Source organism: Phoxinus phoxinus, assembly GCF_949152265.1.
Source record: "Phoxinus phoxinus genome assembly, chromosome: 17".
NCBI lineage: Eukaryota > Metazoa > Chordata > Actinopteri > Cypriniformes > Leuciscidae > Phoxinus > Phoxinus phoxinus.
This window is the reverse complement of record NC_136892.1, coordinates 7,665,451-7,678,353: the sequence shown is the minus strand read 5'-3', so window position 1 is coordinate 7,678,353 and position 12,903 is coordinate 7,665,451. Positions and strand designations below refer to the sequence as shown.

Genomic DNA, 12,903 nt, shown 5'->3' with positions numbered 1-12,903 from the left:
TGACAAATCTTGTGCGATATCCTAAACTGCCGAATGCTTTGCTTGTTTTTTCTGTTTACATTTCATTGTGAATGCTGCTACGTCAGAGCGGCCAAAGCGTCAACAAGATTCCCCGTACTTTTTGACAAGTTAGCGTCCTTGACAGGGCGGCCATAGCTTTTTTGCAGCTCAAGTCGGCGGCGGTGTGAACGTACAGTCAGCCGCCAGCTGCAGACCAACAGTGCTTACGAAACTCCCTGCCAACTCCGAGAGGGCAAAAAAAAAAACTCGGCCTATCGCCTGCTTCATCGCCAGGTAGCTTAGGGGTACTATTTTTCATTTTGAAAGAAGCACTTTATTTTCATAACTTGTTATTCTTTAAGTTACTGAGTCTGACTGAGAAATATAGATGTTTTTTTTTTTGTCTTCACCGGTTGTGTTCTACATGATATTTGTGGTAAACTGCAACTTTCCTGGGAAATGCATCTATTTTCAACCATTTTGTGTTATGAAGAAGCACTTTATTTTTGTTCCAACTTATTTTATAGCTAGCTACTAATGAGTAGCAATTGAGAACCAGACAATGTTTTTGATAAAAGGCACTTCCCTGAGAATTGAACTTAATAAATGTGAAAAAGACACTTTAATGTCTCCGTTTGTCATTCTGTAGAGGAAAGCAGATGAGAGTAGATCATGATCAGAAACCCGATTAGAAATCATTATGGATAAAATCGAATCGTTTTGAATCGAAAATCTTTTTGAATCGAAAATCGATTTTGAATCGAATCGTGGCCTCAAGAATCGGAATCGAATTGAATCGTGAGATGGTAAAAGATTCCCACCCCTATTATATTTACTTAGTACTTTACAATGATGGTAGTAGCGAGACTTTTTATCATGAATTTTTATAGCCCTTTTGTATAATGATTCAAGAAACTTGATGTTTTACATGCCTGAGACCAACTAGACATGCAATACAAAAGATGTGAAACAATCATAGTATTAAGGAATTTGAGGTGTTTGAGGCTTCCGTAGTTAATGAATTTCTAATGTTTATAGTTCATCAAATTAAATTTTAGTTTATTACTGAGTTTTTTTATGTAACTTTTAAAACCAAGGTTTGAGTCAAGTACTAAACCTATTTTGTTTCATTTACATTTTTAATTTTTTGTCCATTTACTTGAATTTCTTGAGTTTGTTGTATTTTACGTTTATTTGAAAAAAAAAAACATTGAGACTGTTTTATCAACGTTTAAGATCAGGCAGGACGTCTGCAACCATTCTGCAACTTTCTGCATCTCTTTTGATAATTTGTCAGCAACCTCCAGCTCGTTTTCCCCAAAAGTGAAGATCACCGTATCATCAGCGTACATGATTACATCGTCAGAACACACTCTGGGGAGGTCATTTATATAGATGCTAAAAAGCAAGGGTCCCAAAATAGACCCTTGCGGCACTCCCCTCGAAGTAGCTCTAAACGCAGATTGGATATTATTCACTCGTACACACTGATGTCGGTCGCTCAAATAAGATCTTATCCTCTTTTGGGTGTGCTCAGAAAGATTATATTGATGCAACTTATAAAGTATCTGGTGATTGACAGTATCAAAAGCTTTACGCAGATCAAGGAAGACTGCTCCCACCACTCTTCCCTGATCCACATATGCCCTGATAGTTTCTAGAAGGTAGCAACAAGCAGAGTCTGAGTATTTCCGTCTGAAGCCAAACTGCATTGGGTTTAAAAGAGCTTGTGAGTCAAAGTGGGTAGTAAGTTGCTCGCCACCGTCTTCTCGAGCACTTATGACGCAGCTGGAAGGATGCTTATTGGACGATAATTGTTCATGTCTTGTTTGTTTCCGGATTTAAATATAGGGGTGACAATTGCCGGTTTTAGGGCTGCTGGAAAGATGCCCTCACTAATCGATTGATTGATCATTGTTGTTAATGGCTCAGAGAAAATGTCCTTATATTGTTTCAAAAGTGTCAAGTCCATAAATATCTTTTGCTTTGCTGCTGTTTAGCACAGTAATTATTTACAGTAAGTATTTTAGTATAACTTTAGTTTTAGATATTAAGCTAAGGTTAAAATTAGGTTTATCACTGATTATGAGAGGAGGATGAACAATTTGAAAAATGCCAGTTTTTGGACAATTGTTAAAAAAATATTCATTAAAATTGGTTGCAATTGCAAGAGTCGTCAATCATTTTTCCATTAATATTGTGATGAATATTCTCACATTTTGACTTTTCTTTTCCAATCAATTTATCAATAGTTTTCCATATTATTCTACTATTACCTTGTGCATTTCTGATGATTTCAAGGAAAAAACTGGCTTTGGCCTTTCTAAGCTCAGCTGTAACTTTATTTCTTTGACTTGTAAAGGCAAATCGATCCGTTGTTAGTCCTGATTTTAGAAATGTTTTTAGCGCCACATCTCGCTTTTTCATCATATCCCAAATAGTTTTGTTAAACCATGGCAAATTTTGTTTTGCATGTTGATTTCTTTGCCTATTTTTTGTATATTTGGTTAAGATGTCATTTACAGCCACCCTAAGATCATGACAGCCCTGTTCACAAGATTTTTTTCTCCAGGATATCTGTCCACTTTGTTTGTTTTAAATCATTTTCAACCAATTTTAAATCTTTCTTTGGGATGAATGTGATAGACATTTTATTCTTTATTAGATTTTCATTCTTGCACCTTGTTTTTATCAATTGTCTAGCTACTAGGGTTAAATTATGATCAGACATGCCTGTGATTAAATAAGTTTTAATTATTCTCTCAGGTTTATTTGTTAATATTAGATCTATTAAGGTTTGAGAATATCTTGTTATACAAGTTGGTTTACTTAATAGTTGAATCATTTGGAAAGGTTTTGTTATTTCCTTAAGTTTGTTTTTACATGATTTCTCAAACCAATTTAAATTAAAATCACCTAAAAGAATGACCTCTTTTCCATCACATTGTTTAAGTAAATTACCAAGAGAAATAAAGAAATAATTAGTAGCTTTAGGAGGTCGATAAATGTTAATACACAGAAATTCATTTCAGGAGATAAAGTAATAGTAATCCCCACACACTCCAGGTTACAATCACTGATGTCCAGTTGTTTACTTTGGATGTGATCTTTTACATAAATCAGCACACCACCGCCTTTACCCTTTTTTCTGTCACGTCTATACAAGGTGTATCCCGACACTTTCACTATAGACGAGGGGGTATTAGGGGTTAACCAAGTTTCCGTTAAGCAAAGATAGTCAAGATTTGAATCCATTAACAAATGTTCAATCTGCTCAGTCTTTGAAACAATGCTGCGGATGTTTAAATGTCCTCCGAAAATGCCCTTCGGCTTTGTTTTCGGGTTCCAAAGCACGCTCGTGTGATTCACAGTCTGAAACAGTTTCATTTGCTGCTGTTTAAGTGAGGCGGCAGTATTTAAGGTTACTGCTGGTTTAGCATGGATCACTGATGTTAATATTTTCTCAGGAATGAACTTAGGAGCAGAGTTTGTCAGGTGGTTACCTTGTTTTCCCACGCTGGATCCTTGGATATGGGTCAGCGGTGCTTCCAGCCCATGAATAGGAACAGCTGATTGTAGAATCCACACGATCTTGATAATCCACAGGCCCGGGGTTTAGATGAATATCCCCACATAGAAGCAGAATCGTGCAGAGAAAGACAGAATATCCTCGAGTCCGACTTGCTGGCACCGTCCCTCTGTAGAAACGCCGCTCGCGCAGCGAGCATGGTAATTAGTTTGCATTACCATGACAGCACTATTTAAGCTATCAAGAGCCCTCTCACAGTTTTACATTAGCAGTGTCTTATCATTAGGCAAACTCTGACATTCAACATTATGATTGCTTTATCTTACCTGTTGAAAAACAGGATATCTCATTTCACTATTTCTGAAAAGCCAGTCCGATGTTGATACGAGTGGTATAAATTTTTACATAAGTGTCATTGCTATATCAATGAGATAGCAATGACACTTATGTAAAAATTTATACCGGTATTATCGTGGACGGCATGATATGGCACACCCCTACAACTCGTATCAACATCGGATGACGTATATCGCATTTACATTCCCTAGTGCTCACAACAACAACACCTGTCTAAAGATTAAGAGCAGCCAGTCAGCCTCCGATGACGATTCAGTACCTAAAAAGGGAGCCACTTCAATAGAATGGAAGTGGTTTGGTTACAAGAGGTCAGACTTCCAACAAAGCACAATGTTTTGCAAAATATGCAAAAAAAACTGTTACCGCTAAAGATAACCAAACAACCAAACTTTCTCTGAGACGCAATTTCATAAACAGCTTGAGTGTTCAGCGGTGCTGCCTATCTTCTCTCTCTCGTCTCTCAACGTGTTGCACAAGGCAAGCGTCGAGCGCTGCTGGCGGCGATTCCACACAAGGGTGACCACCCGTCCCGCTTTGCGTTGTACCGCACGGCATTTTCACCCCTTGTCCCGCACGTCGCATATTGAGAAAATGTCCCGCATTTTCATCAGTCTGTTGGTTTTTAATTATCATATTAAGAAACCGTTCATGTGTTCTTTTGCCTTTTTAAGAAAGCATTTTATTTATTATTTTTGCGGCATAGTTTTTCACCTATATTTAACAGCGTTTCGTCAGAAGTACAAATACAACAGCCGTTTAAGTCATATCCAATGGTTTGAAAGAAAGGAGTAAACACGGTCACTAGTAGGTTGTGACGGCTGTCAATCAAAATGTGGAGCGGTGATTCGTTCCATGTTCGGTAAATTCACATTTTTATTTAACAAAATTTATCAACTTGTTGCCTACTGTGGTTTTAATCCTTTCTAAAAAATATTAACGTTTTTGGTTTAACATTCTTAATATATAAGAATGTCAATGATCTCATTTCATGTTGTTTTATATTTTATTTGTTCATTGTTTATTTTGTTAGATTTTAGTTGGATTTGGTCAGAACTGTTTCAAAAATAGAGGTGTAGTAGACATGTTATGTTAAATTGTGATGTAATGGTGTTTTCTGGAAAGGACTAAAGAACAAATCATTTTTATCAGCTAAAAGGCAGAATACAAATTATTTTAAGTTAGATAGACATTATAACAGTTTCAGGTTATGTTTTAGTGTTGGTAACATGTCCCACACAAACTTGTAATCGTCCCACATTTGGTTTGTTTGATGGTGGTCACCCTATGTCACACACTCTCATTTAGGAGTCGGGACATAACGGAATTGTCACTTGCACAAACGGGCCAGTATTGCATCGTAACTAAAATTTATCATTTTCACGTCTTAAGTCTTATCAGTTAAAAACATTCAAGCGATTTTAAACCATACAGGCTATATTACTTTATTCAGTTTATGTAGTATTTCTGAATACTAGTGTTAGACCTGGCCAAAAACTTTTCTTTATTTATATCTTTATTTTGTATATATATATTTTTTCCAATTTAAAGGGTAAGTTCGGTATTTTACACTTAAAGCCCTGTTTACAGATTGTATCTGATGAAATAGAACGGTTAAGATTAAAATTTGGACACATGCTCCTGTCCCGAGAATTTTAGGTTTAGTTCGCTTCCCCCCCACACCCCCACAATGGTTGTCTATGTGCACTGGAAGATTCCTTCCTAAAACACATTAAACTTTCGTTTACAAAGACGTGAAACTCACCGAGTGGTCAGGGGTGTTCACTGGTATGTGCACTCAAAAATCGCTGAAAAAGATGCATTCCAACAGGTTTTATCGTAGTTTTTGTCCAACTCCATTAAGTTGTATTGGATTCGCTGTGTGAGGTAACGTTACGGTATTACTCCGCCGCGGGAAACGGAAATGGGGTTGTTTGTATGCTTTTTGTAGTCTTATGCAGTCGCGGACGCGGTATCGTAGGCTAAGCAAGCTATCTAAACATTTTTACAAGATCGAAGCTATTTGTGTCAACTTAGAAATGGATTCCGAGACATTTAGGATGACGGTTTTGAGATCGATTTTGATGGACAGGGTTATAGGTTTGAGCCTGAATATTCAGAGGAGGAATTTCTGCAAAGAAAGGCAGAGTTTGAACGGCAGTTGACAACGGAGTCCAGTGTTACGCCTGTTGCCGAAGCTGCTGCTGTCTCAAGGCTTACAGGCACTTGGTGGTGTTCCTTTTGCCACGAATCTTCCCGCAATTCGGAACTGCACAAATTCGCCACATTATTAGCTGTCTGTTTGTAATGCTTTCAATGAAGACAGCGATCTTCTGCTTCTTCTGTGTATATGCCCGTGGTTTGCTTGCAATTGGCAAAGGTGCATTATCGCCACCAACTGGGCTGGGCTCTATTATTCAAGCTCTCAACGGAAGAATCACGGGTGTGACGCGTTTGGCAAAATAGGTCCACAAAAGCTAAATAAACCTAAAATTCTCAGGACAGCAGCATGTGTCCAAATTTTTATCTTAACCGTTCTATTTCATCAAATACGATCTGTAAACAGGGCTTTAAGTGTAAAATACCGAACTTGTCCTTTAAAAGATTGAAATCAAGCTTCATTGTATTGTGTAAACTCTTAACAAAATTACCCATTGTAAAAACGCAATGAGTGAGCAAACATTTAGGTGAGATAAATGTAATAAGAAAATGTCTATATCGTCATAAATATCATTATCGCAAATATTCTTGAAATATCGTGATATAATTTTGAGGCTATATCGCCCACCCCTAACGAGTTGTATACAGGCTCTGTCATTTTCTTTTTCTTTTTTAAAATTATTTTCTGAAATGGCTGCTTTTTAAAGGGATAGTTAAGCCAATTTTGAAAATTGTCAACATTTACTCGCCTTCATATTGTTTGAAACCTGTTATTTGTTTGGATATAAAGTCTACACACCCCTGTTAAAATTGCAGCTTTTTTTATATATATAAAAATAACGCCACCAGGTAATTTTAGGTTTCTATTTTTTTTTTTTCCTTTAAAAGGAACACGCTGACTTTGGGGGATACGGCAAATAAGCTTAAGTCCCCAAGAGTTAGATAAGTCCATACATCCCTTTTTATCTCCGTGACTCTGTCTGATGCACCCACCGCTAGCCTAGCTTAGCACAAAGACTGGAGTCTCCAAACGGCTCCAAAATTAGAGTGATTTGCAGCACCTGAGAAGCCCAGTGGTGAGGAGCAGAGAGTTCGCTCAGTGTTGCGCTAATCACTTTTTTTGCGCTAATTGCAATTTTTTTGCAATATTTACAAATATTTTTTGGTAGGTACATTCTTTCTCGGAGTTGTGTGAAGGATGCAAAATTGTTGTCTGGGTATAGTTGACCAACTGTAGCTAGGCCATGTCCCCTCCAAATGTTAAAAGCCCCATCCATCAAAGAGGGTGGAAATTATATATTGCAAAAGACAGGTGCTATAGTACAAGGTTTTTAAGGTCTGATGCTAAACGTAATTGAGACCAAATCCTTAATGAATGTTTAACAATTTTTTTTTTTTTTTTAGCTGCCCCATTATAGGTTTGAAAATTTGGTAGAGCCAGGCCACCCAAACACTTTGGTTTCATAAGATGACTTTGATTCATTCGTTTTGACCTGTTCCATATTAAAGAAGAAATATTCTGCTGCAAAACTGTAAAAATGGATTTTGGAATAAATATAGGAAAGCACTGGAAAAGATATAAAAATGTAGGAAGTACATTAATTTTGATGATATTCACCATTGCTATCAAAGAAAGAGGGAGACATTTCCAACACACGAAGAGAGACTTAACACGATTATAGAGAGGACGAATGTTGGCTGTTGGTCAGATAATTTACAGCTTACCTGAAACCCCAGGTATTTAAAACTATTTCTGACAACCTTGAATTGAAATCTGAATTCTGAAGGAAAGATGAGTTCAATGGGAACAGTTCACTTTTACAGAAATTTAGTTTGTATCCTGAGAAACTACTAAAGATATCTAGAATAGAAAAAATAATTGAAATAAGAGGGTTAGACAAAAAAAGGTCATCTGCATATAAACAGGGTGTCCGCGGGGTCTTAAAAAGTATTAAAAGTTGATAAATCCATTTTGGGAAAATTAAGGCCCTTAAAAGGTATTAAAAAGTCTTAATCACGATTTTATGAGGTATTAAATTTTGTTCAAGCTTTGTCCAAAGAGTTTGACTCCGAAAAGTATGCATGAATATATTTATTTTCCTCCCCATTACTAATAAAAAACAACGGCGTAGTCGGTCAGTGAGATCAGATCGCCGCATTCAGGTGATGTCACGTATTTTGCGAAACGCGCGATTAGGTGCGTTAAATAAAAAAACTAAAACTATTAGGTGATGTGTCGTCGTCCTCTACATCGCACAAACTACAACTGTTTATTAAGTGAAAGGTTTGTTGCTGATTAGAACTTGAAGTGGCGATGAGGTCTTAAAATATTTTGAGAAGGTGTTCAAAAAGTCTTAAAAAGGTATTGAAATTAACTTCAGGATTCCTGCATATACCCTGATAAAGAAACCTTATGCACTATACCTGCACGAGTGATGCCACAGACCTGTGCACTGGACCGTAGGGCAATTGCAAGGGGTTTAATGGCTATGGCAAATAACAATAGATAAAGATGACAAACTTGTCTTGTGCCCTGGTTTATTGCTTTGAAAGGACATTTATTAGCACGTACAAAAGCTTTAGGGGCAGCATATAAAATTTTAATTTATGAGTTTACTTTAATAATTATTTTTACATTTCAAAAAGCTGCAGTTTAAACGGGTGTGTAAACTTTTATATCCACTGTGTATATCTTTCTTTAAACTCTTTCAGGAGTGCTCAGATAGCTGACCTGCAGCAGAAGGTTCTGGATGCGGATAATGAGGGGCGAATGAAACAGCGCTGGGATTCTATCACAACCATCGTAGAGGCCAAGAGCGCCCTGAAGGTCCTCATGGCTGAGGTAACGGCAAAATTCTCACATTTGAAGATTTTTAGTGGTCCAAGCACTGAAGCTGCTGTGTTTACACTAGGACTGTGAATCTTTAGGTAGACATCGATTTGATTAACGATATGTAGATTTTCGATTCAAGAATTGAAGACAACAATTTGATTCGTGACAATTCACAGTGCAATTCGATTAACGGTTCAATTCTGCATTAAGTGCATTCATAAGATAGTTTAAATAATTCCACTAATGTGCCTTAAAGGACAATTCTGGTGAAAAATGAACCTAGGGGTAATTAACACATGGTTACAGAGTCTATCGTTCTCTGGGATGCGTTTTCATAATCGAATATAAAGAGTTTTATCTCTAAAAACAGATTAGCTAGTATATGGGGCATATAATAGGTCAAAGTAAATCGCTAGTCAATACCACTAACAAGGCTCAATATAGCCTCACACTAACACGGTAGCATAATGAGGCTCCCTATATGCAAACCGAAGCATTGAGAACTTTGTAAGTGTACAGACAGTTTAATAAGAAGATACTTTATACAGGCATATATTATAAGAAGATACGCGTATACAGGCAGGAGCCATCTTGGTTCAGGTGTGTTTAATTGAGGTTGGAGCTAAACTCTGCAGGACAGCGGCCCTCTAGGACCGAGTTTGGTGACCCCTAATTTATGTTCTCTTGGTAATGTCAAGTTGTCATGACAAAGACACTGACAGGTTATGATGTATTGGTTTATGTCAAGGTGTCCACAAAAACATCTCAAACAATGTCATATGTTTTCATAAACATGCAAAAAACCTCCTTCATATTCATGACATGTCATGATTATGAAGGTGTCATGTCAGTCTTATGCACACCCCTTCAAGTAAAGTGTTACCGGTCATGTTCTGTCGCGTTTCAGAATAAACTTCACATTGAGAGAGACTGCAGAACACGCATTGTTTATTTTCTTTATTTTAAGAAAAACACAACATTATTTTTATTATGAGTGTACACAAATAAAAGACATTTAACAGTTTTGAACGATGTATAACACTTATATGTAAGATCAAAATCAACAGTATTTTTAGTTTCTTTTGCACTGATAAGAAAATCACGCTGATCACGCCGGCGTGATTGCCGACCCCAGAGGGTTAATTAGGTTCTTTAAATTTAATATAATGCTTTACGCATTGCTTTTAGATTATGGGATCTTCTGTCTTGCCCGACCACTGTCTAAAGTTTTTTAATTCATATTTATATTAATAATTAAAATAAACTTATTTTTCATATTCTATGGTGTAGACAAAAGGGCCACCACAGTTTCAAAGAATCACAAAATGCTAAATCTAAATTCTTGGCTTTTGCAACACTCCAATCTTTTCTGGGGTCACAAAGGATTCTACAAATCCAATGGCCTCCACCTTAACAGATGTGGTGCCAAAGTTCTTATGGACAACGTCCATTTTTCCCTCCAGCACACACCTGCACCATGTGTCATTGTTCAGCAATAACTGCCTGCTAACACCTGTCAGTGCTATCCTGGACAACAAGTTGGATACAGTTCAACCACAACTTCCACTGCTCAGGGATACAGCTCAGGCTGAGCCTGACACACTCAGTCCAGATCATCATGCAGGCCTTAACTTCATTCACTGTAAATCTTACTGCCCTGAGACGCTGAAAGCTCTTGGTCATGAGCTGCTCACTGTTGTGGAAATTCTCAATATGAATACAACCTACTAAATCAGACTTCACCACGGGCAAACAACTTCCAGTTAATGTAATAAAAGTGCTGCACTTCGCTTATTTATGCCTAACAACTTCATGCCTAACAACACTCCTTAGCAGCTTTAAAATCACTGTAAACCACATATTCTTGGGGACTTTTACTGCTTTATTAATTAAATTGCAGCCTTTTTCAATTTGATAAGGACATTATGATTCTGAGTTCGATTGTGTTTTGCACCATTGCTTTGGCAAAATTGTCAATGTTAGTGATCTTCTGTTATGAGAAATGTAAACATATTTTCAGTTCATTGAGGCTGACAGGCAGCCATAATCTAGGTAATTACTGTACTTGGAAAAACATTTGTGTATGACAGGGATGTCAATTGTTAGTTTAATTTATCTAAAAATGAAAATTCACACTTGCGTAATAATTGTATAAGTAGGTTTAGAAGTCATTATATTGTATGTTTTTCTTTTCTTTCTTTTTTTGTTCAGTTTATTATAATAATCAGTTGTTTAATTAATTTCCTTGCACCCGTTTCAGGTTGTAGTCTCCAAGACCACCAGTGCCAAGCTGGAGAGTGAGCTGAAGCAGGAAAAGGCCAACCTGCTGGATATGCAGAAGATCTTGTGTGATGAACGCAAGCTCATGTCTGCCATGGACATGGAGCACCAGTGTCACCGGGTAGAAATGGAGCAAAGACACCAGGAGAAGGTATGCTTTTATAGAAGCTCCTCATGTTTAGATGCTGTTTTCATTGTAATAAAGGCAAAGAATTAGTTCCATTTAGTTTTGACATTTAATAGCAAGTAGATTTTCTGCTAAAGTTTAATTATTTTTCTTAAAGTTTTTAATTGATTTGAATATATATAATTTCTATTATTTTATACTTAATTCTGAACGTATTGTAAATGTTAGAAATGTATTGCTAAAACATATTACAAAGACTGTGAACTGTGAAGTACTGAATTGTAGAGTTAAACCGTTAAACAGTTTTTTTACCATTGCTGTGTTCTGGATTTTTTGGGCGGGGCTAAAACGGGGGGGCTCTGACGCACTGGACCCACTGAGGCTGGCCCCTCCCCTAACAATATCAATAGAGCACATTCACATCAGTTTGCCGCTCAATCGCGAGTTACTGTCAGTACTATTAGTTACTACATCCTACAGTTTGCTAGCTCTGTCCGATCTGAATTTCCGAAAAACGATCACATCAAGAAGAGGTGGATTCATTTTGTGAAAAGCCACCTTGATGGAGAACTGAGGATCACCGCCAAAACCCGCCTCTGTAGTGCTCATTTTACACGGGATAGTTTTATAAACTGGGATTCACTGATAATCCGCTGTTACTGGTGAATGTGGCCGAACCGACTATCTCCCGCCTCGGCCTTCATCCTCCCGTCGCGCCGTCAACTGGTACCATCATCGGCAGTGCGTGCCCACCAATGAGTGCAAGTTGCCTTGGTGCTTGTTATAATTATAGTAGGTAGTCCACAGTAACTCCACAGTTGAGTGTGGCGACTGCAGCTTTCCCGCGAGTGGGTGTGGTTTCAGCGCATCCAGCAGACCCCCAGCATATAAAGCAGCCCAGCGTTTGAGAGCAGAATCCTGCTCATTTTTTCAAGATCTTGACAGCTTATTTTATGTACTTGCCGGATTTTTTTATCATTCAAATTTGGCTGGGTGGCTTACACATTTTTCTGTGGTGTGACAAACTCAGAACACATACTTAATTTTGACTTTACAGGGACTTTAAAGGCACACTATGCATTTTTCAGTTTTTGTCAAACAGCAAGGCAAGGCAAGTTTATTTATATAGCACATTTCATACACAATGGTAATTCAAAGTGCTTTACATAGAAGAAATTAAAATAATCAAAAGAAATAAGAATAAATATATATATATATATAAATAAATATAGCTGCAAGCAGCGATGGAGGGCCCAAGCCGGTGGCACCGCCACCTCGGTGCCTTTAGTACAACTAAAGGCAGTTGACGGCGCGACGGGAGGATGAAGGCCGAAGCGGGAGATAGTCGGTTCAGCCACATTCACCAGTAACAGCGGATTATCAGTGAATCCCAGTTTATAAAACTATCCCGTGTAAAATGAGCACTACAGAGGCGGGTTTTGGCGGTGATACTCAGTTCTCCATCAAGGTGGCTTTTCACAAAATGAATCCACCTCTTCTTGATGTGATCGTTTTTCGGAAATTCAGTACTTCACAGTTCACAGTCTTTGTAATATGTTTTAGCAATACATTTCTAACATTTACAATGTGACGGTTTATAAAAACTGCCACCCCGGTGCC

At 37.6% G+C, this 12,903-nt stretch overlaps 1 protein-coding gene across 2 annotated transcripts in view; it reads left to right on the top strand.

Annotated features, from left to right (window-relative positions):
• The window catches only part of kif4 (kinesin family member 4), a 171,295-nt gene that overhangs the window by 132,661 nt on the left and 25,731 nt on the right, over window positions 1-12,903 (top strand). For both annotated transcript variants that reach the window (XM_079584910.1, XM_079584911.1), the window contains 2 exons: window positions 8,756-8,885; window positions 11,137-11,307. In XM_079584910.1, the coding sequence (XP_079441036.1) occupies window positions 8,756-8,885; window positions 11,137-11,307 (301 nt within the window). The remainder of the gene's footprint in view (window positions 1-8,755; window positions 8,886-11,136; window positions 11,308-12,903) is intronic.